General features: G+C 42.7%; 1 protein-coding gene across 7 annotated transcripts in view; it reads right to left on the reverse strand.

Moving 5' to 3' along the window:
* The window catches only part of LOC110526709 (cell migration inducing hyaluronidase 1), a 145,631-nt gene that overhangs the window by 29,596 nt on the left and 91,247 nt on the right, over window positions 1–24,788 (reverse strand). For all 7 annotated transcript variants that reach the window (XM_090222853.1, XM_090222851.1, XM_090222857.1 and 4 more), the window contains 6 exons: window positions 19,758–19,828; window positions 18,480–18,575; window positions 18,261–18,382; window positions 17,621–17,768; window positions 15,877–16,068; window positions 3,996–4,165 (listed from right to left, as the gene is read on the reverse strand). In XM_090222853.1, the coding sequence (XP_090078979.1) occupies window positions 3,996–4,165; window positions 15,877–16,068; window positions 17,621–17,768; window positions 18,261–18,382; window positions 18,480–18,575; window positions 19,758–19,828 (799 nt within the window). The remainder of the gene's footprint in view (window positions 1–3,995; window positions 4,166–15,876; window positions 16,069–17,620; window positions 17,769–18,260; window positions 18,383–18,479; window positions 18,576–19,757; window positions 19,829–24,788) is intronic.

Below are 24,788 nucleotides of genomic sequence, written 5' to 3' on the forward strand. Positions count from 1 at the left end.
CCAGAGAGTGTGCCAGCCAGAGAGTGAGATCGCTAGAGTGAGACCGTTAGAGTGAGACTACTAGAGAGTGAGACCACTAGAGAGTGAGACCGCCAGAGAGTGTGCCAGCCAGAGAGTGAGACCGCTAGAGAGTGAGACCGCTAGAGTGAGACCGTTAGAGTGAGACTACTAGAGAGTGAGACCACTAGAGAGTGAGACCACGAGAGAGTGTGCCAGGCAGAGAGTGAGACCGCTAGAGAGTGAGACCGCTAGAGTGAGACCATTAGAGTGAGACTACTAGAGACTGAGACCACTAGAGAGTGAGACCACTAGAGAGTGTGCCAGCCAGAGAGTGAGACACGAGAATCTGAATGTGAAAGAAACAGTGAAAGTGTTTAGGTTGTGCCGTGGTGGAGATCTTTGTGGGCTATACTCGGCCTTGTCTCAGGATGGTAAGTTGGTGGTTGAAGATATCCCTCTAGTGGTGTGGGGGCTGTGCTTTGGCAAAGTGGGTGGGGTTATATCCTTCCTGTTTGGCCTTGTCCGGGGGTGTCCTCGGATGGGGCAACAGTGTCTCCTGACACCTCCTGTCTCAGCCTCCAGTATTTATGCTGCAGTAGTTTATGTGTCGGGGGGCTAGGGTCAGTTTGTTATATCTGGAGTACTTCTCCTGTCCTATTCGGTGTCCTGTGAGAATTTAAGTGTGCTCTCTCTAATTCTCTCTTTCTCTCTTTCTTTCTCTCTCTCGGAGGACCTGAGCCCTAGGACCATGCCTCAGGACTAACTGACATGATGACTCCTTGCTGTCCCCAGTCCACCTTGCCGTGCTGCTGCTCCAGTTTCAACTGTTCTGCCTTATTATTATTCGACCATGCTGGTCATTTATGAGCATTTGAACATCTTGGCTATGTTCTGTTATAATCTCCACCCGGCACAGCCAGAAGAGGACTGGCCACACCACATAGCCTGGTTCCTCTCTAGGTTTCTTCCTAGGTTTTGGCTTTTCTAGGAAGTTTTTCCTAGCCACTGTGCTTCTACACCTGCATTGCTTGCTGTTTGGGGTTTTAGGCTGGGTTTCTGTACAGCACTTTGAGATATCAGCTGATGTACAAAGAGCTATATAAATACATTTGATTTGATTTAGAGAGTGAGACCGCTAGAGAGTGAGACCGTTAGAGAGTGATACCGCTAGAGAGTGAGACCGCTAGAGAGTGAGACCGTTACAGAGTGAGACCGCTACAGAGTGAGACCGCTACAGAGTGAGACCGATATGGTGAGACCGCTAGAGAGTGAGACCGATATGGTGAGACCGCTAGAGAGTGAGACCGCTAGAGAGTGAGACCGATATGGTGAGACCGCTAGAGAGTGAGACCGCTAGAGAGTGAGACCGCTAGAGGGTGAGACCGCTAGAGGGTGAGACCGATATGGTGAGACCGCTAGAGAGTGAGACCGCTAGAGAGTGTGACCGATATGGTGAGACCGCTAGAGAGTGAGACCGCCAGAGAGTGAGACCGCTAGAGAGTGAGACCGCTAGAGAGTGAGACCGATATGGTGAGACCGCTAGAGAGTGAGACCGATATGGTGAGACCGCTAGAGAGTGAGACCGCCAGAGAGTGAGACCGCTAGAGAGTGAGACCGCTAGAGAGTGAGACAGGAGAATTTGAATGTGAAAGAAGCAGTGAAAGTGTGAGAGATTGAGTAGGAGACAGATAAAAAGATAGCGAGAGTTTCCATGCATGAGAGACTAATCAAATCGTTTCCATAATTCTTCATTAAAATGTGGTTGACTAGAATGTAATGGGAAGAATTTGCAGGCAGTGGAGATGGACGTGGCTCCATTCCATACTAGCTGTGGATCTTCTCCTGGGTTGCGTCCCAAATGAGAGCCCTGCATTTCCTGGTCAAAAGTACTGCACTATTATAGGGTGGCATTTGGGACACAGCCCAGGTCCTATGACTGACAGCTTCAATAAACAGCTGTCTATTGAACAGGATGCAGTCCAACTCATTCTAAAGACTATGCCAGTGTGTGTGTGTGTGTGTGTGTGTGTGTGTGTGTGTGTGTGTGTGTGTGTGTGTGTGTGTGTGTGTGTGTGTGTCTGTCTGTCTGTCTGTCTATCTCCCTCCTACATTGCGCTTCACACTTTGTTCCTGTGCTGTAAATAAAATGTGCCTTCATTTAGACGGAACTCAATCAAAAGAGCTTCCAAGAAACTTTCACTCATTGGAAATGTTCTGCCAAACCTAATTACAGTAATGGCAAACAACATAATACAAGAAACTCTCCCAATGTGACACTCCCTGTCAGCAAAGTGACAATTGTTTATTTGTGCAAACCTTAGCCTGCCTGCTTGCTTAAATCAGGGTTGGTATTTGGCTTTGATATTATTATTATGTGTGTGTGTGTGTGTGTGTGTGTGTGTGTGTGTGTGTGTGTGTGTGTGTGTGTCTGCCTGTCCTTCTGTCATAGAATCACACTGGCCTAATGACAGCCGACATACCACTGTCTTAACGATGATATTACAGATGTCATTGACAGATTGCGTCACCATATGTCATCTGATGACAGTCATGACCCAAACCAGATCATTACTGTAATAATCTAGTTGGCTGGCGTGTGTGACAGTCTCAGCCCTCTCTGTCCTAACTGTGCTCCCCTGACTCTGGGCGTCTAGCCATGCTAGACGGGGATGGAAGGGTTGTACTTTCTAACTAAACATCTGATTATAACTAAACTCTAGAAACTTTTCCCTTACCCTCACCTAACCTGTAAGGACAATAGATGAGCTCAGTTTCTTAATGTAACCTTTATGTTAACTGGACAGTATAGCCCAAAACAATAGCCCATTTCTTCTGGTGAAGGCCTCAAGGTACTGAATAAACAGACCAGAAAGACATGATCAGGGCTGCAAAACTCTGGTAACCTCACAGACTGTAGCCCTTTCCTACAGACTGTAGCCCTTTCAATGACCTTGAGGCCTCATGGGTGGAAGGTTACGAATATTATTCATAATTAATAAACATTATTTCAAAAACCCACCAAAAATCCGGTGTTTCTATGTCAAACGGTTTTGTTATATTTCAGTCGTCTGTAATGCATTTGAAGTGTAATATTGGGATGCAAACTCAACATTTAACACATTTCAACTGTATATCTGACATGGTACAGGTGTCTTCTTTTTTTATCCCATAACCATGTGTGTGAGGTGTATACTTTGTTTCAAAGTAGAATTGTTTAAGAATAACAAGAAACACTCTGTGTGACCTTGATTTAACCCACCGCTGTAAAAGGTTAAGGAAGTTAAGCCCTACACACAATATCTACAAGTTTGGATCAGTGGAAGGATAAATAAAAGATGAAAGTAGATGGAAGGACAAAGAGAAGATGTATGGGTTTATGGAAGGATGAAGAGAAGATGTAGGGATTTATGGAAGGATGAAGAGAAATTGTAGGGGTTTATGGAAGGATGAAGAGAAGATGTAGGGGTTTATGGAAGGATGAAGAGAGGATGTAGGGGTTTATGGAAGGATGAAGAGAGGATGTAGGGGTTTATGGAAGGATGAAGAGAAGATGTAGGGGTTTATGGAAGGATGAAGAGAAGATGTAGGGGTTTATGGAAGGATTAAGAGAGGATGTAGGGGTTTATGGAAGGATGAAGAGAGGATGTAGGGGTTTATGGAAGGATGAAGAGAGGATGTAGATGTTTATGGAAGGATGAAGAGAGGATGTAGATGTTTATGGAAGGATGAAGAGAAGATGTAGGGGTTTATGGAAGGATGAAGAGAAGATGTAGGGGTTTATGGAAGGATGAAGAGAAGATGTAGGGGTTTATGGAAGGATGAAGAGAAGATGTAGGGGTTTATGGAAGGATGAAGAGAAGTTGTAGGGGTTTATGGAAGGATGAAGAGAGGATGAATGGGTGGACGGATGAATAAAGTGAAGGTGTAGATAGAGGGATAAATAGATAGATTGGAGGGGTAGATTCTAACAATTAATGACATGTTAATTAAATGACCTTCACGTGTCCTCCAAAAGTGTCAAAGGCGAAGAACTTGCAGGCCTCGTTGCCATAGCAACCAGGTTCCATCTCGCCGCGCACCAGGATGTTGCGACTCAGTAGGCCGACCTCTGCCCTCATGTCCACCCCATCCACCTCCTCACCCATGTGGAGGAACACTGGCTTACCTACACACACACACGCACGCACACACATAAAGAGTTAGAACACATCTGGCAACACACATAGACATACGAATGCACATGTGTACACACACACACACACACACACCAGGGTTTCCGTTAGCAGGTAATTTCCGTCTTTTGGCCGATAAAATAAATGAAAAGCCGATAAAATTGGAGTCAGCCAAATTGTCCGGGGCTGGTCTGCTGCTGAGGAGAGTGAGAGAGGAGCCTTGGCCTAAGATACTGTTGATTGTGAAGATGGAGCCTTTTTTCATCAAAGTAAAATGAAAATTAGAGAGTAGTGAAAAGCCTACATGGCGGGGCGCCAGACTGCCACCATTTAGTCTCGCTGGGCGAGTTAAAACATGTATTGGTCTCATCTGTGCGAGCTGCACATTACTTTACCTCACTCAAAACGTCTTTGTTTTTATGAGGGTGAAACCATGATTTGGTGAAACAGTAAATTACATTATCCTCATGATTCCTGTAATGAAAGTGTCTGCCTACCTGCCCCTGTTTCGCTGGGGCCTGCTGCTATGTTGAGCGAGGCACTCTCTCTCTCCTTTTCAGAGGGAAAAATGCTCCAGGAGAAAGAAAAGTTATGAATAACACTTTTAAATCCAATTGTGGGGAAAACACAGCTATCCTGTTGTCAAAGGTGGAGAGAGGATGTTCTCAGCTTTCTGTAGATATACTTTTTATTTCTTCGAGCGCAAAAGCAACTATTTTACAAACAAGATATTTGCTATGAAACTATTCTACAAACAAGACATTCAATATGGCTGTGAGATATGGAGCACACTAAATGTGGATTGACCATTGCGAGTGCATAGATGTTTGTTTTTACATTAAATGTACTGTAATAGCAGTGGTGGGTATTATCTGTAGAGATAGTGACATAGTAGTTGGGTTTTGTTTTTACATTAAATGTACTGTAATAGGTCACTATCTCTACAGATAATACCCACCACTACTATTACAGTACATTTAATGTAAAAACAAAACCCAACTACTATGTCACTATCTCTACAGATAATACCCACCGCTACTATTACAGTACATTTAATGTAAAAACAAAACCCAACTACTATGTCACTATCTCTACAGATAATACCCACCGCTACTATTACAGTACATTTAATGTAAAAACAAAACCCAACTACTATGTCACTATCTCTACAGATAATACCCACCGCTACTATTACAGTACATTTAATGTAAAAACAAAACCCAACTACTATGTCACTATCTCTACAGATAATACCCACCACTGCTATTACAGTACATTTAATGTAAAAACAAAACCCAACTACTATGTCACTATCTCTACAGATAATACCCACCACTACTATTACAGTACATTTAATGTAAAAACAAAACCCAACTATTAGGTCACTATCTCTACAGATAATACCCACCGCTACTATTACAGTACATTTAATATAAAAACAAAACCCAACTACTATGTCACTATCTCTACAGATAATACCCACCGCTACTATTACAGTACATTTAATGTAAAAACAAAACCCAACTACTATGTCACTATCTCTACAGATAATACCCACCACTACTATTACAGTACATTTCATGTAAAAACTGGTGTCATGGGACAGCCCTTTTCTACTGTTCTGGCTATAACCCCCTCCTTGGGAATTTCCATTTAGACCAGTACCTCGATCACAGAGGGAGATATGGTTTGAGTGGAGATCCAAGCTTACCTTGATTACCTAGAGGGATAAGGATTGAGTAGAGACCATAAATCTGAGTATAAGCTAAGGTTGTAATGGTTGTTGAAACTCTGAGACTATCGATACCTACAGAATAAGAGCAAATCTTTGATACTAATTACTAGTCTGCAGCTAGGAATTCTATACCATTGAATGCGAAGGCCGACAACCGCCGAAACATCTAGTCTATAACAACATTTCTGAATGGGACTCTGAAGTATCCATTCTAACCACGAATAATGAGCGGATGAACTTCCAACAGAAAGAAGGACGATTCCAACAGAGATCACGACAACACACTGAGCGTAAATATATATATTGATTGCAATTATTCCCGAATGAGTGAGCATTCATGTGCAAAGGATTAGTATTTCAATTGTTATAATTATCAACTATGTAGTTAGTGTCTTTTGTCTTTCGTGCCCTTCTCAGTCCCTTTGTCTACCAAGCCGCCATACCGGTTAAGCCCACTAGGGCACATACCCTATCATTTCCTTGTAACCATATCTACTTTGTTTGTTTGTTGATACATTTCTGTGATCATTTAGTTAGTTAATAAATAAATGATTGAGACAATTGGTGTATGGATGATTCATAGTGAAGACTGGGTTCGTGCAGATAACCAACAATTTATGACGTTTGGAATGAGACTAACGTGAGGTAAAGAATCATTCATTCATTAGAAGACTAATTGATCCGATATTAAAATATCTGAAAGTTATATTAGGAAAATTATAACTTTGTAATCTGAATATTTTCCTTGGTGCCCCGACTTCCTAGTTAATTACATTTACGTGATTAGTTTAATCACATAATAATAATTACAGAGAACTGATTTGATAAAATAACAGTCTTCAGTTTAATGATGCCAAAGACACGACAGTACTGTTAGATTAATACATGGTTACTAGCGGTGGGTATTATCTGTAGAGATAGTGACATAGTAGTTGGGTTTTGTTTTTATATTAAATGTACTGTAATAGCAGTGGTGGGTATTATCTGTAGAGATAGTGACATAGTAGTTGGGTTTTGTTTTTATATTAAATGTACTGTAATAGCAGTGGTGGGTATTATCTGTAGAGATAGTGACATAGTAGTTGGGTTTTGTTTTTACATTAAATGTACTGTAATAGCAGTGGTGGGTATTATCTGTAGAGATAGTGACATAGTAGTTGGGTTTTGTTTTTATATTAAATGTACTGTAATAGTAGCGGTGGGTATTATCTGTAGAGATAGTGACCTAGTAGTTGGGTTTTGTTTTTACATTAAATGTACTGTAATAGCAGTGGTGGGTATTATCTGTAGAGATAATGACATAGTAGTTGGGTTTTGTTTTTACACTTACTCAGGTGGTGAATTTGGCCCAAAAAATTGGCCTATAATATAGGAGCATATTAAGATGCAAATTCATCTCTATTGAAAGAAATACAATCAGAAAATTCTGAGCACTGTTTTAACAGTAAAATATAACAATATCATAATTGTCAGCTCAAAATGCATGACAATCACTGGGTTAGGTTGGTCATTCAAATATTTAGAATCAGAACATGAAAAGATGACGAAACAACGTATTTCTTCAACAACATCTCAGTAGCCTAACACACTTTTTAATAAAGCACTGTGAATTTTACAGCAATTTGTTTCTATTGCGTAATGCCGCAAATGTTTTTGATTGTGCCACCAAATCATGGGCTTGTGCCACCAACTGAAAGACTTAGTGTCACCAGTGTCACCATGGTAACATGTTAGTCTGGAGCCCAGCTACAAGGGAAATGTCCTCTGTATGGACAAGTTTGAATATTGTAGTGAACTAAGATGAGATGGATGTTGAAGCGGCCAAATGCAGTCTACTGTGCAACTGGCTATTCAGGTAGGATGCCATTTTGGACCTTTAAAAAATATGTTTTTATTTTTGTGTGTATTTATAATAATTTGTTTTATCATTATTATTACTGTATATTATAGTTATTATTCTATACCTATTTATTAATATAAATATGCAAACAATGTTTTGTTTAATTCTGTTGAGATATTTTTCTGATTGAACATTCAGGCCTACCAGAGTTACTACTATAATATAACAATATAATGCTGATCTTGATACAAAATATTCCGAAAATGAACGAATTAGCTTTCTTCTGTATGCCAATATCTGTATAGCAGATGCAGTATGCTAACTGACCAGAATAAATACCTTAATGTCGTTGTCTTAAAGCATATTTCTATCTCTGGGGCCCTAAGCTTCCTAAATAGTACTATCATTAAATAGTACCCGCAAAACACCAGTCTCAACATCAACAGTGAAGAGGCGACTCCAGGATGCTGGTCTTCTAGGCAGAGTTGCAAAGAAAAAGCCATATCTCAGACTGGCCAATAAAAAGAAAAGATTAAGATGGTCAAAAGAACACAGACACTGGACTATCTGTCGCCTCTTCACTGTTGACGTTGAGACTGGTGTTTTGCAGGTATTATTTAATGAAGCTGCCACTTGAGGACCTTTGAGGCGTCTGTTTCTCAAACTAGACACTCTAATGTGCTTGTCCTCTTGCTCAGTTGTGCACCGGGGCCTCCCACTCCTCTTTCTATGGGGAGGCAGGTTGCAAGATCAAATCCCTGAGCTGACAAGGTAAAAATCTGTTGTTCTACCTCTGAACAAGGCAGTTAACCCACTGTTCCTAGGCCGTCATTGAAAATAAGAATTTGTTCTTAACTGACTTGCCTAGTTAAATAAAGGTAAAATAAATAAAAAAATTCTGGTTAGATCCAGTTTGCGCTGTTGTTATACGAGATCTTCAGCTTCTTGGCAGTTTCTCGCATGGAATAACCTTCATTTCTCAGAACAAGAATAGACTGACAAGTTTCAGAAGTAATTTTGAGACTGTAATCGAACCCACAAATGCTGATGCTCCAGATACGCAGCTAGTCTAAAGAAGTCCAGTTTTATTGCTTCTTTAATCAGGACAACAGTTATTAGCAGTGCTAACACAATTGCAAAAGGGTTTTCTAATGACCAACTAGCCTTTTAAATGATAAACTTGGATTAGCTAACACAACATGGCATTGGAACACAGGAGTGATGGTTGCTGATAATGGACCTCTGTACACCTATGTAGATATTCCATTTAAAAAATCAGCCGTTTCCAGCTACAATAGTCATTTATAACATTAACAACATCTACACTGTATTACTGATCAATTTGATGTTATTTTAAATGGACAAAAAATTGCTTTAATTTCAAAAACAAGGACATTTCTAAGTGACCAAAACTTTTGAACGGTAGTGTATATATTAATATCATACAGTGGACACCTACACCTATAGGTCTATGCATCCAACGCCCTGATGCATTTAGTGCTCTGACTGCTGAACCATGAGGTGGACAATTATTGTTTTAGAAAAGTAAAAACCAATAAAGCAATAGGCTTAAAGTTTAGCATATTCTACACACCCAAACACAAGGAATAGTTGTTTGTAATTAGTTAGGCTGTTTTTAAGGACATGTAAATGTGGCTCATTTGGTCAACATCCCTTGTCTATTGATGGTGCTGGCTTCGTGGGTGGAAGCCCTAATGGGTTATGCTCCCAATCCATATGTCTGATAAATTTAAATCTTCCCTGACACACACACACTGTATGTACGCGCGCACACACACACACACACACACACACACACACACACAAAAGCACTTGCCTGGAAGATGTGAGACCATCACTCTCAGAAGGCAACCAGAGAATGTTTTAGTGTTGTTCTTTAGAGTCAATTTACACTAGTGGGAGAAAATTGCCCTGTGATTTTAGAAGGCCTTTTAGGCTGAAAGTGGAGGGAGAGAAACTAGAGTGCGTGCTTTTGTGTGTGTGTGTGTGTGTGCAGGTCCTCTAGAAGTTGGGAGACAGCATCAAAACCGGCCACTAGGGGCAAAAAACAACATTAAAAACTAGTGCCCCACACTGGGATTGAACCCAGTGGTTTCTGTGTGCCTAAATTTAACACATTGGTCACAGAATGTCGTCACTCACTCACACAGGAATCGGTCTGTGAAGGATTTGTCTGTATTTGAATGTGATTGTCTGTCTCTTCAGACATCTCCCTTTAGTCTGAAGATGTCAACACCTCACAGCTGTCACCAGAACCACTCTGTAGTTGGCAGGGCCGCAGACCAAACACACAGAGAGAAAGGGTGAGACATGGGAAGAGATTTAATGGAGGGAGTTTGAGGAAGATGATGAAGGTGGGTGTTAAAGGTCACAGAATGAGTCTGCCAGTCCAGCTACTGGGGAGCTAGATATATGACAGATGACAACTATTAGAGGGGGATTGAGAGAGGAGAGGAATATACACATCACGAGATGAGAGGAGAGAAAGGGAGAGAGGAAATTAGAGAGTGAGAGGAGAGGTTGTGACAAGAACAGCCCACTGTCTGTGACATCTAATGATCCAAGTAGATACTAAAGAAATATTAATGAGTTCAGAACATTCACTTTCCCCAGGTTCAGTCTTCTCTCCTCACTAATGGCATCATATTACATGATTTCTTAAGAGGAGAAAAACATGAAAAAATAACAAGACAAAAAGAGAGGAATCTAAGAAAAGAACAGCTCCTACTGCCCGCCCACACACTAGACACAAACACTACAGTCATTAAATGCCAAAGAGTTATTGAAGAAAAAGAAGAAGAAAGGGAATTAAATGAAAAATAACAGTAAAAGAATCAGAGACACAGCTGGTCACCCACGCATCTCAACCCTCCTTTACTGATAAAACCTTTCTGTGCACAAAGAAAGTGACTGGATCACTTCTCAGGATTTACTCATCAGTACAATAAAGACTGACAGCAATCTCGCACCCATTGTCTCTCTCCCCCGGCCCCCCTTCTCTCCACCCTCTTTCTCTCTTTCCTCCGCTCCTGCCCCCATCTCTCCCAAATGTTAATGATGCGGAGGAGACAGGCAGAGGTAGATACCTGGGTACTGTTGGTTCTGAAATGGTCTGCCTTGAGGGAGCCGTTGGAAAGAATCACGGCCACCTTTTGCCCTGCTACTGGCGCTCCCCTGACAACACTGACGAACTGCATCCTCCACTGACGAACGGAGAGAGTTGGAGAACATACCGTGACCCTATTAGGAATGAGAATTTGTCTGTGACTGTTTATATAACTGTGTCTGCCAGCCTAACTGCCTGCCTGTCTGAGATTACCATGGTCAAAAGATTTCATTTGGATATACACATTAATATTATTGTGAACCACATGCAGAGACACATTATCAACTGTCCCTGAAAATGCATCATTAGCCACACACACACACACACTTTCCAATTAAAAGAATCTCTCTCTCTCTCTCTCTCTCTCTCTCTCTCTCTCTCTCTCTCTCTCTCTCTCTCTCTCTCTCTCTCTCTCTCTCTCTCTCTCTCTCTCTCTCTCTCTCTCTCTCTCTCTCTCTCTCTCTCTCTCTCTCTCTCTCTCTCTCTCTCTCTCTCTCTCTCTCTCTCTCTCTCTCTCTCTCTCTCTCTCTCTACGCACTGGCCACGCCCACATGCAAGACAGAAATAGCAGACACACTGTATATAACTTATTAACTGACTGCCTACCTTTATCCAAACAGGCTTATGTTTTGGTGTCATGGCCTTCATCAGAGCCTTGGGTAGACTAGCCTCTGCCTAACTCTTTAGACATCCACAACAAGAGCTTCTAATTGTGCATCACTGGAGGGCTACGAGCGGAATGAATAAATACAGAAATTAAATTAATAGGTAGATCGAAGTTGAAAGGGGTTAGTGATGAGCCAGAGTCTACCTTTCATTAAAATAGATTGAACACACACACACACACACACACACACACACCTAATTAATAGGCCTAGAAAACAGAGGTGCAGCCCCTAGATAAACAACTCATTATTCAGGGAATTTTAAACATTGATGTATCTACTGTGGAAGTCTTCAGAGTGAACTACTATCTGCTCTTATAGTCAAACTAACAAAAAGCATGCAAGCATACACACACACGCACACGCACGCGCACACACACACGCACACACACACACACACACACACACGCACGCGCGCACACACACACACACACACACACACACTCACACGCACACACACAGCCAATTGAGGGCATGTCACAATAAATCAGTGGTCACTTTTAGAAAGCAGAGATAGAGCCAGAGAGAATGGCTGGGTGCTGAAAGGAATGAAGGCAGCAACCAAAAATAATGTCATGTAACATCAACACAGGTAAGGTTAACAGACAACTGTATCACAGGAGGTTGGTGGCACCTTAATTGGGGAGGACAGGCTAGTGGTAATGGCTGGAGCAGAATAGGTGCAATGGTCCAAATACATCAAATACATGGTTTCCATGGTTTCCATGTGTTTTGATGCCATTCCATTTACGCCGGTCCAGCCATTATTATGAGTCGTCCTCCCCTCAGCAACCACCACTGAACTGCGTGTGAGTGTGTGTGTGTGTGTGTATGTGTGTGTGTGTGTGTGAAGTCTGTCAGAGTGTATGGTCTCTCTCTCTGAGAAGAACACTCACTTTCTCCCTTCCTCTCACTGAACCAGAGAGAGACGTTTCATTGGCTGAAACACAGTCCCAACAGACACAGACACACATGCAAGCAGACAGATAGACACAAATACAAAAAAACAAGCATCCACACCCACACACCTACACACACCTACACACAACCACACAGACCCACACACATCGTCTTGCTGTAGACTGGTTTCACCTACTAGTCTAATAACAGATCTTTTCATGTTTCTCTCTTTGATATTACAGTCCTCTGATCATCTGGTTCAGGGAGGGGCAACTGGCGGCTCGCGGCCCACGGATCAATTTCCCCCAAAAACTCAGCTTCTCAACGTCCTGTTGAGAGTTAGAATGTAGAATACACTAAATCTGCCTCATGGCAAAATGTGTAGAATTGCAGGAAATTAACTCTAAAACAAACATGGGGGGGGGGGGGGGTACCAAGAAAAGGTATTCCATGCTGTGAATTCTGGCTCCATGCACACACACACACACCTTATGGGCCCTGGTCAAATTAGTGCACTATATAGGAAATAGTCCATTAGAGGATAGTCAATTAGAGACATAGGCTCTGGTGGCATGCTAGACATCTGAGCAAACACTATGAACAAGTCTTGATGACAAACTTCTTTAACACAAACAAACTATACTAACACAGTAGAGGAACTCCTCAATGAAGGGCCAAACTATACTAGCAGATTAGCCGTATAGAGAGAGAGAGAGAGAGAGAGAGAGAGAGAGAGAGAGAGAGAGAGAAAGAGAGAGAGAGAGAGAGAGACAGAGAGAGAGAGACAGAGAGAGAGAGAGACAGAGAGAGAGAGAGAGAGAGAGAGAGAGAGAGAGAGAGAGAGAGAGAGAGAAAGAGAGAGAGACAGAGAGAGAGAGAGAGAGACAGAGAGAGAGAGACAGAGAGAGAGAGACAGAGAGAGAGAGAGACAGAGAGAGAGAGACAGAGAGAGAGAGAGACAGAGAGAGAGAGAGAGAGAGAGAGAGAGAGAGAGAGAGAGAGAAGAGAGAGAGAGAAGAGAGAGAGAGAGAGAGAGAGAGAGAGAGAGAGAGAGAGAGAGAGAGAGAGAGAGAGAGAGAGAGAGAGAGAGAGAGCGAGAGAGAGAGAGAGAGAGAGAGAGAGAGAGAGAGAGAGAGACAGAGAGAGAGAGAGAGAGAGACAGAGACAGAGAGACAGAGACAGAGACAGAGAGAGAGAGAGAGAGAGAAAGAGACAGAGACAGAGAGACAGAGAGACAGAGAGACAGAGAGAGAGAGAGAGAGAGAGGTACGGTGACATCCGTACGGTGACATCAGTATCTGTAAGACAGAGCGATAGAAAGACAGTGTCTGAATAACTAAACCTACATTCTAAATAGAAGGCATATTCAGTATCATGTTTTATAGGATGTGATACTTCAAAAATGTAGTATGCTTTAAATGGCAGGATGTCATTCTCATTTCATCTTCTTAATCTAGTAGAATTCACTTCAAACTACTGAGGACAAGAATCCTCTTAAGATCCATGTGTCTGACAACAGGTGATCATCAGGGTAAGCGCTAAACGAATGGAGGGAATCAACGCATTTGTACATTAGATGTACATTAGATGACACATGCTCAGTAGAATGAGACTAGTATGCTGATGATGGTGCTTGCTGCAGTCCTCTTCTAAAAAACAGTACGTTCTAAATGGTATGTAGTATGATTAGTACACAGTATGCAGTACGATTAGTACACAGTATGCAGTTTTAGTAAGTAGTACGCAAGACAGATTTCAGACACGGCCAAAGAGAAAGCGAGAGAGAGACAGAGAGAGAGAGAGATGGATAAAGATGTAGAGACAGAGAGAGAGAGAGAGAGAGAAGCCTCTGGAGCTTCATGGTAAGTCAAGCTTCCTTTCTTCAACTCATCTAATTGCTCACTATCTTCCTCTGTCTCTCTCTCAGGTTCAGACTGCTCTCAATGAACACTTGTTTGACTATTGTCTCTATGCTTGTATAATGGTGTGGCAGACACTGACACAGACACAGACACAGATCCACACAGACACACACAGACACACACAGACACACACAGACACAGATGCACACAGACACACACAGACACACACAGACAAAGAAAGGTGGTGGGGTGTCAGAATACTTGTCTGAATTTTGTGAGTCTGTCTGGCCAAAGAAGTCACTTGGTTTGGACCATTTGCATGAAAAGAAAAAAGGACAGAAGGTTTAGGGTTGTGTCCCAAATTACACCCTATTCCCTTTACAGTGCTACTAGATCCCTTGTCAAATGTAGTGCACTGCTGCCATTTGGGACACTGACTAGGAGTTGGAACACTAACCTTGTTATTGTGAGTATGAGGGTGAGAAATGTAAAACACATGGTAGAATGAAACACACACACACACACACACACACACACACTATTATACAACTCACTATTATACAACTTCCACTTATACATTCACAAGAATCTCTCCAACAGCTATTTTCAGCACATAAACAATCTTCTCTCTGTCCGTTCCAATGAGCAGTGTGTTCCAAAACCACTGTCATTCAACCATTGTCATTTAGTAGCTCAAGCTTCTGCGCTGGGAAGCAGAAATCTGGGCCATACAAACATTACCTATGCTTCGTTCTCAGGCCTGTATTCTCCCTATATAGTGCACTATATATCCCTATTGGCCCTAGTCTAAAGTAGTGCACTATATAGTAAATAGGGTGGCATTTTGGACACATACCCTGTCTCTCTGTCTGTCTCTCTGTCCATCATTCAACACATCAATCCATCCATGTCAAGGCTGTGGCAGCAAGGTTGAAGGTGCTTACACACACACACACACACACACACACACACACACACACACACACACACACACACACACACACACACACATACACACACACACACACACACACACACACACACACACACACACACACACACACCCATCCCATCCCATCCCATCCCATCCCATCCCATCCCATCCCATCCCATAAATCAGTTGGAGCAGCTGGGCTGTCAGGTTAACTGAATAAACTCCTAGTCATGTTCTATGTTTTGTGTGGACCCCAGGAAGAATAGCTGCTGCTTCTTCAACAGCTAATGGGGAACCCAATAAAGATACACACACATACAGTCTAGATTGGTGAAAGTTATGAAATGGAATCCTTGTTTCCGCCTTAGTAGCTGTCCTATAGTCTAAGGTCTATGACTTTTGACTCGGTTGCTATTGCAACAGACGTTAGGTCGGTCAACCTTAGACTTATATTTTTCACACGGAGACTTAATGTGCTGATGCAAAGTACAGACATTACAGCAGCATCACCTTGCACACACACACACCACGCAAGTACACACACACACACACACAAGTACACACACACACACACACAAGTACACACACACACGTACACACACACGTACACACCCTCCACCATCCACCCCACACACACTCACCTTGGACTTTAACCTGTGTGGGCCCACAGGCAGGGCAGGGTAGTATGGTGAACTCCTCAGCCTGGTGCATAGAGTAGTCAGTACTGGCCAGCACCAGTCTGTCTCCTGGGCCCCAGCCTTCAGCTGGCTCAGCTAACTCCAGGACAGTGCTGTTGGACAGATGCACTATAGAGATGGAGGCCTGGGGACGCACTGGAGGGACAGAGAAATACGTCAATCAATTTGGTTATATGAAATGCACTGACACACACACATACACACACACACACACACACACACACACACACACACACACACACACACACACTAACAAGCACAAACACACACCCATACGCACGCACCCATCCCATAAATCAGTTGGAGCAGCTGGGCTGTCAGGTTAACTGAATAAACTCCAATGAAGAGGAGCCATAACTCTCCTGCTGAATGTGTGTGCTATTCATAATGCATGTGCTGTACAGTATGTCCTGTGTCTGTGCTGACGTCTAGGAGGATCATGTGCTGTACAGTATGTCCTGTGTCTGTGCTGACGTCTAGGAGGATCATGTGCTGTACAGTATGTCCTGTGTCTGTGCTGACGTCTAGGAGGATCATGTGCTGTACAGTATGTCCTGTGTCTGTGCTGACGTCTAGGAGGATCATGTGCTGTACAGTATGTCCTGTGTCTGTGCTGACGTCTAGGAGGATCATGTGCTGTACAGTATGTCCTGTGTCTGTGCTGACGTCTAGGAGGATCATGTGCTGTACAGTATGTCCTGTGTCTGTGCTGACGTCTAGGAGGATCATGTGCTGTACAGTATGTCCTCTGTCTGTGGTGACGTCTAGGAGGATCATGTGCTGTACAGTATGTCCTGTGTCTGTGCTGACGTCTAGGAGGATCATGTGCTGTACAGTATGTCCTGTGTCTGTGCTGACGTCTAGGAGGATCATGTGCTGTACAGTATGTCCTGTGTCTGTGCTGACGTCTAGGAGGATCATGTGCTGTACAGTATGTCCTCTGTCTGTGCTGACGTCTAGGAGGATCATGTGCTGTACAGTATGTCCTGTGTCTGTGCTGACGTCTAGGAGGATCATGTGCTGTACAGTATGTCCTGTGTCTGTGCTGACGTCTAGGAGGATCATGTGCTGTACAGTATGTCCTGTGTCTGTGCTGACATCTAGGAGGATCATGTGCTGTACAGTATGTCCTGTGTCTGTGCTGATGTGTAGGAGGATCATGGATGAATATAACAGTGTCAGATCGACATGGTACTATAACAGTGTCAGATCGACATGGTACTATAACGGTGTCAGATCGACATGGTACTATAACGGTGTCAGATCGACATGGTACTATAACGGTGTCAGATCGACATGGTACTATAACGGTGTTAGATCGACATGGTACTATAACGGTGTCAGATCGACATGGTACTATAACGGTGTCAGATCGACATGGTACTAATGGACTAATAGAGGAATGCCCCACACCTTCATCAAACCACATTCAATCTACAGGCTAAAGGATATCACACACACACCTAAATGACCTCAATCAAATCAGTCAGCTAAACAATGGTATAATTGTGTACACTGTGAAAGGATCTCTCTCTCTCTCTCTCTAATTTGTTCTTAACTTACTTGACGAGTTAAATAAATGTTTACATTTTTTTTTAAAGCCGTTGGCACACACATAAACTCATGCATGTGGACACACACACATACAGATGCACACGGGCACCCAACTACAGACCGGTGTCCGTACCTAGTTTACCGCAGAGGAAGCGTACTCGGTAGTTGTGGCAGAGGCCGTGGCTCTGGTCCTTGTTGAGACAGACGAAGCCGTAGTCCCTGTCAGACTTATAGATGACATCTCCTGTCTCGTTAGATGGCACACCATCATGGGACTCAGCCTGGAAGAGAGAGAGAAGGAAGAGGTAGAGGGAAAATAATAATTACATTTGTCACAGCAGTGCTTAACAGAAGCCTTGCCTTCGACATCCAAACAACAAGCCAAGACGGCAGTTTGTTTATGGTAAAATAATGTCTGTTTAAAACTCTGAGGAGAAAGAAGTGAGCTTTTTCCTGTCACAGTAGACTGTGTGGGTATGACAGACAGAAAGTGACTGACAGTGTGTGCGTGTGTGTGTTTAGTCTTCACTGTGGATACATGGTGGCAGAGTGAATGTAGTATCTGTGAACACACACACAGTGCTGGCTGCTGTGGCCTCATCATAATAACAGGCAATAAAAATGGAAATAGATCAAGCTAAGCTTTGACTTCTTTTGGCACATTATTGTTCCAAAGTTATTTGGCTGCTACAGAACTATAGGCACCAGCTGTTCAGGTGTGTGTGTGTGTGTGTGTGTGTGTGTGTGTGTGTGTGTGTGTGTGTGTGTTTTACCTGTATATCCATGGGGGCGCTACAGAGGCGGTCAGGGTAAGCCTTGTGGAGGTCAGACAGCTTCTCCCAGTCTCCTGATCCTCTCTCATCATCTCTGTCAAACCACTCAGTCCACTCTGCCTCTGTGACACACACACTCATTTCAATGGGATTCCTACACACCGTTGCCAAGATGATGATGTGTGTATGTGTATGTGTGTGTGTGTGTGTGTGTGTTACCTTGCACCCATTGGCTGGAGGTGGTGATGGTGAAGTGCTCTCCGTATTCTGTCTGGAACATGCGTGAACAACGAGCCTCTGAGGAGGCTTTGGTCCCTGTTCTCACACACACACACACACACACACACACACACACACACACACACATACACATACACACATACACACGAGTCAGCAGAGTAAGTAGAGGACATGCCCAGCATACTTTAACAGTCTGTGTTTTCTTTCTTTCACTCTCCCACTAACTGTCCGTCCGTCCGGCTGTCCGTCTGTTGTCTGTCCGTCTGCCCGGCTGTCCGTCTGTTCGTCTGTCTGTTCATCTGTCTGTTGGTCTGTTCGTCTGTCTGTTCATCTGTCTGTTTGTCAGTTTGTCTGTCTGTTCATCTGTCTGTTTGTCTGTCTGTTCATCTGTCTGTTGGTCTGTTGGTCTGTCTGTTCATCTGTCTGTTTGTCTGTTTGTCTGTCTGTTCATCTGTCTGTTGGTCTGTTCGTCTGTCTGTTCATCTGTCTGTTTGTCTGTTCGTCTGTCTGTTCATCTGTCTGTTCGTCTGTCTGTTCATCTGTCTGTTTGTCAGTTTGTCTGTCTGTTCATCTGTCTGTTTGTCTGTCTGTTCATCTGTCTGTTGGTCTGTTGGTCTGTCTGTTCATCTGTCTGTTTGTCTGTTTGTCTGTCTGTCAAGACAGGTGTTTGGTTTATAACATCTTAACACTATGTAAACTAAGAAATACAAGTACAATAGAGAGCGAAAGAGAGGGAGAGAGAGAGAGAGAGAGAGAGAGAGAGAAAGAAGGGGAGAAATACTCTAGAAAGAAAGAGAGAGAGAGAGAAGGGGGAGATATACTCTAGAAAGAAAGAGAGAGAGAGAGAAGGGGAGAAATACTCTAGAAAGAAAGAGAGAGAGAGAGAGAAGGGGAGAAATACTCTAGAAAGAAAGAGAGAGAGAGAGAGAGAAGGGGGAGATTTAATCTGGAAAGAAAGAGAGAGAGAGAAGGGGGAGATATACTCTGGAAAGAAAGAGAGAGAGAGAGAAGGGGAGAAATACTCTAGAAAGAAAGAGAGAGAGAGAGAGAAGGGGAGATATATTCTAGAAAGTAAGAGAGAGAGAGAGAGAGAGAGAAAGGGGAGATATACTCTAGAAAGTAAGAGATTGAGAGAGGTGAAGGGAGAGAGGGAGGTGGGTGAAAGGGAGAGAAAGAGATATTGTAAGGGAGAGGTTGAGGGAAAGATAAGGAGAGAAGAGGGTAGAGAAAGGAGAGAGAGATGAGAGAGAGGTTCACCTTGATAGATAGCATGATCCTCCACTGCAGAGGACGAGTTGCCTTTCAACGCAATGAAACTCCAGGGATGACTGAGGAGAGATGGATGGAGGGAGGGAGAGAAGAGGTGGAGAGACAGAAAGTGGAGAGGGGGGGAAGAAATAGGGAGATTGAAAGTGTGAGGATGCAAGAGGACAAGGATAGATGGAAAATAAAGAAAAATATGGAGGAGAGGGGAGAGAGATATTGACATTAGACACACACAGACACGTGCACGCACGCACACACACACACACACACACACACACACACACACACACACACACACACACACACACACACACTTCCAGCTAGCCCTGGTAATGATGTTGACATAAGGAGTGACGGGCTGTCGGAAAAACCCAGAGGCAGGATGGGTAATTACAGTAGCAATCCCATCATGCCTCACTCTTGTGAGGACACACTGACACGAGTGTCAGGGGACAGATGTGTGTGTGTGTGTGTTTGTGTGTGCGTGTGGCGTGCTAGGTGTCTGAAGAGAGTCTGTGTGATATTCACACCAGGACATTCCATCTACATTATGCATTAGGATTCCACCAGGAACAGTCAGAGAACTGACATTAGAACAAAAGTCATCGTCAACGTTCTAGCTGGTCATTTAGAAAAAAGGAAAAGGAATCCGTTCCCAGCCACTGAAACAAACTGAGTGACTTGGTGTACAGAGAGAAGAGGAGAGGGCCAACCACCGAGCCTTGGGGGACATAAGTAGTGAGCAGTTCCCAGCCACTGAAACAAACTGAGTGACTTGGTGTATAGAGAGAAGAGGAGACGGCCTACCACCCAGCCTTGGGGGACATCAGTAGTCAGCAGTTCCATTTTGCTGTCTTGTAGCTTTGCTACCTATAATGCATGTGTAGGACATGGGGATGTGTGAAACTTATTCCTTAGCCTGAAGAGGTCCCGAGTTTGCACCAGGTGTGGGCCGAATCAGGAGGAAGAACTCGCTAATCAAGCAGCGTGACGTCCTTTACACTAGCTAGCCATCGTGTTCTCATTCTAACAGCAACGTTACCGGAGACAAGCAAAATGATGTGACGTTTTATATAGATCAGCATGCCAGCTATATCTCTAAAGGTGTCTACAATAAGACATTATATCAACAACTATAGGCTTTCATGACATGTAAGGGCAACACACACACACACACACACACACACACACACACACCATCCCCCACTCAAAAATACCACTGTGACTTTGGTAAACATATGTAAATTGCATTCATGGAGGATGGATTGCTGAGATCTTCTTGTTGCCAAAATGATTGCCTTATTAAAATGTTCTCTGGCACACCGCAAATAATTCATTCCTTATTCTGCTTTAACACTGTTTGGCACAAGTGTCAGGAAGGATAGGCGACAAGAGACTAAGTACATTCTCCTCCTTCATCGGTCTTTCTCTCGCTCTCTCTTCTCATCTGAGGACGTGGTGTGGAGATGTTTCTGTGGGATACTTGTAAACTTTGGTTCTCTGGATTTTGGAGAAAATTAGCTGTGACTTACTCGACAACAGTAGACAAACACACACACACACACACACTGACACTGACACTGCCACACACACGCACTGACACACACACACTTTTATAATTTGGACACTAACCGGGTTACTGCACTGGCGTTGCTGCCAAGCTTCCCATTCTCTGTGGTATTAAACTCATGTTGCCTTGCGGGCTGTATTCAGTCTTCAAATGCATTATATTTCCTCACCATCCAAATGTGCAAAAAAGTCCTCTATCCATTGCTTTGGAATTGTTTATGTTCCCTGACTGTCTAGCTTTCATTTGGATGACTGTTATCAAACTGGACAGAGTGAAGAGACTATATATGACTGTTATCAAACTGGACAGAGTGAAGAGACTATAGATGACTTATCAAGCTGGACAAAGTGAAGAGACTATATATGACTGTTATCAAACTGGACAGAGTGAAGAGACTATAGATGACTTATCAAGCTGGACAGAGTGAAGAGACTATAGATGACTTATCAAGCTGGACAGAGTGAAGAGACTATAGATGACTTATCAAGCTGGACAGAGTGAAGAGACTATAGATTACTGTTATCAAGCTGGATAGAGTGAAGAGACTATAGATGACTTATCAAGCTGGACAGAGTGAAGAGACTATAGATGACTTATCAAGCTGGACGGAGTGAAGAGACTATCGATGACTTATCAAACTGGACAGAGTGAAGAGACTACCGATGACTTATCAAGCTGGACAGAGTGAAAAGACTATAGATTACTGTTATCAAGCTGGACAGAGTGAAGAGACTATAGATGACTGTTAGCAAGCTGGACAGAGTGAAGAGACTATAGATGACTTATCAAGCTGGACAGAGTGAAGAGACGAGATGACTATTATCAAGATGGACAGAGTGAAGAGACTATAGATGACTGTTATCAAGCTGTACAGAGTGATGAGACTATAGATGACTGTTATCAAGCTGGACAGAGTGAAGAGACTATAGATGACTATTATCAAGCTGGTCAGAGTGAAGAGACTGTCGAGCTTGATAACAGTCATCTATAGAGTGAAGAGACTATAGATTACTTATCAAGCTGGACAGAGTGAAGAGACGAGATGACTATTATCAAGATGGACAGAGTGAAGAGACTATAGATGACTGTTATCAAGCTGGACAGAGTGAAGAGACTATAGATGACTATTATCAAGTTGGTCAGAGTGAAAAGACTATAGATGACTGTTATCAAGCTGGACAGAGTGAAGAGACTATAGATGACTTATCAAGCTGGTCAGAGTGAAAAGACTATAGATGACTGTTATCAAGCTGGACAGAGTGAAGAGACTATAGATGACTTATCAAGCTGGTCAGAGTGAAGAGACGATAGATAACTTATCAAGCTGGACAGAGTGAAGAGACTATATATGACTTATCAAGCTGGACAGAGTGAAGAGACTATAGATGACTGTTATCAAGCTGGACAGAGTGAAGAGACTATAGATGACTTATCAAGCTGGTCAGAGTGAAGAGACGATAGATAACTTATCAAGCTGGACAGAGTGAAGAGACTATATATGACTTATCAAGCTGGACAGTGTGAAGAGACTATAGATGACTTATCAAGCTGGACAGAGTGAAGAGACTATAGATGACTATTATCAAGCTGGACAGAGTGAAGAGACTATATATGACTGATATTAAGATGGACAGAGTGAAGAGACTATAGATGACTATTATCAAGCTGGACAGAGTGAAGAGACTATAGATGACTGTTATCAAGCTGGTCAAAGTGAAAAGACTATAGATGACTGTTATCAAGCTGGACAGAGTGAAGAGACTATAGATGACTTATCAAGCTGGTCAGAGTGAAAAGACTATAGATGACTGTTATCAAGCTGGACAGAGTGAAGAGACTATAGATGACTTATCAAGCTGGTCAGAGTGAAGAGACGATAGATAACTTATCAAGCTGGACAGAGTGAAGAGACTATATATGACTTATCAAGCTGGACAGAGTGAAGAGACTATAGATGACTGTTATCAAGCTGGACAGAGTGAAGAGACTATAGATGACTTATCAAGCTGGTCAGAGTGAAGAGACGATAGATAACTTATCAAGCTGGACAGAGTGAAGAGACTATATATGACTTATCAAGCTGGACAGTGTGAAGAGACTATAGATGACTTATCAAGCTGGACAGAGTGAAGAGACTATAGATGACTATTATCAAGCTGGACAGAGTGAAGAGACTATATATGACTGATATTAAGATGGACAGAGTGAAGAGACTATAGATGACTATTATCAAGCTGGACAGAGTGAAGAGACTATAGATGACTTATCAAGCTGGTCAGAGTGAAAATACTACAGATGACTGTTATCAAGCTGGACAGAGTGAAGAGACTATAGATGACTTATCAAGCTGGTCAGAGTGAAGAGACGATAGATGACTATTATCAAGCTGGACAGAGTGAAGAGACTATATATGACTGATATTAAGATGGACAGAGTGAAGAGACTATAGATGACTATTATCAAGCTGGACAGAGTGAAGAGACTATAGATGACTGTTATCAAGCTGGTCAAAGTGAAAAGACTATAGATGACTGTTATCAAGCTGGACAGAGTGAAGAGACTATAGATGACTTATCAAGCTGGTCAGAGTGAAAATACTATAGATGACTGTTATCAAGCTGGACAGAGTGAAGAGACTATAGATGACTTATCAAGCTGGTCAGAGTGAAGAGACGATAGATTACTATTATCAAGCTGGACAGAGTGAAGAGACTATATATGACTGATATTAAGATGGACAGAGTGAAGAGACTATAGATGACTATTATCAAGCTGGACAGAGTGAAGAGACTATAGATGACTGTTATCAAGCTGGTCAAAGTGAAAAGACTATAGATGACTGTTATCAAGCTGGACAGAGTGAAGAGACTATAGATGACTTATCAAGCTGGTCAGAGTGAAAAGACTATAGATGACTGTTATCAAGCTGGACAGAGTGAAGAGACTATAGATGACTTATCAAGCTGGTCAGAGTGAAGAGACGATAGATAACTTATCAAGCTGGACAGAGTGAAGAGACTATATATGACTTATCAAGCTGGACAGAGTGAAGAGACTATAGATGACTGTTATCAAGCTGGACAGAGTGAAGAGACTATAGATGACTTATCAAGCTGGTCAGAGTGAAGAGACGATAGATAACTTATCAAGCTGGACAGAGTGAAGAGACTATATATGACTTATCAAGCTGGACAGTGTGACTTATCAAGCTGGACAGAGTGAAGAGACTATCAAGCTGGACAGAGTGAAGAGACTATAGATGACTATTATCAAGCTGGACAGAGTGAAGAGACTATATATGACTGATATTAAGATGGACAGAGTGAAGAGACTATAGATGACTATTATCAAGCTGGACAGAGTGAAGAGACTATAGATGACTTATCAAGCTGGTCAGAGTGAAAATACTAAAGATGACTGTTATCAAGCTGGACAGAGTGAAGAGACTATAG

The sequence above is a fragment of the Oncorhynchus mykiss genome, chromosome 26 (genome assembly GCF_057628025.1).
Source record: "Oncorhynchus mykiss isolate SJ-2025 chromosome 26, ASM5762802v1, whole genome shotgun sequence".
Lineage (NCBI taxonomy): Eukaryota > Metazoa > Chordata > Actinopteri > Salmoniformes > Salmonidae > Oncorhynchus > Oncorhynchus mykiss.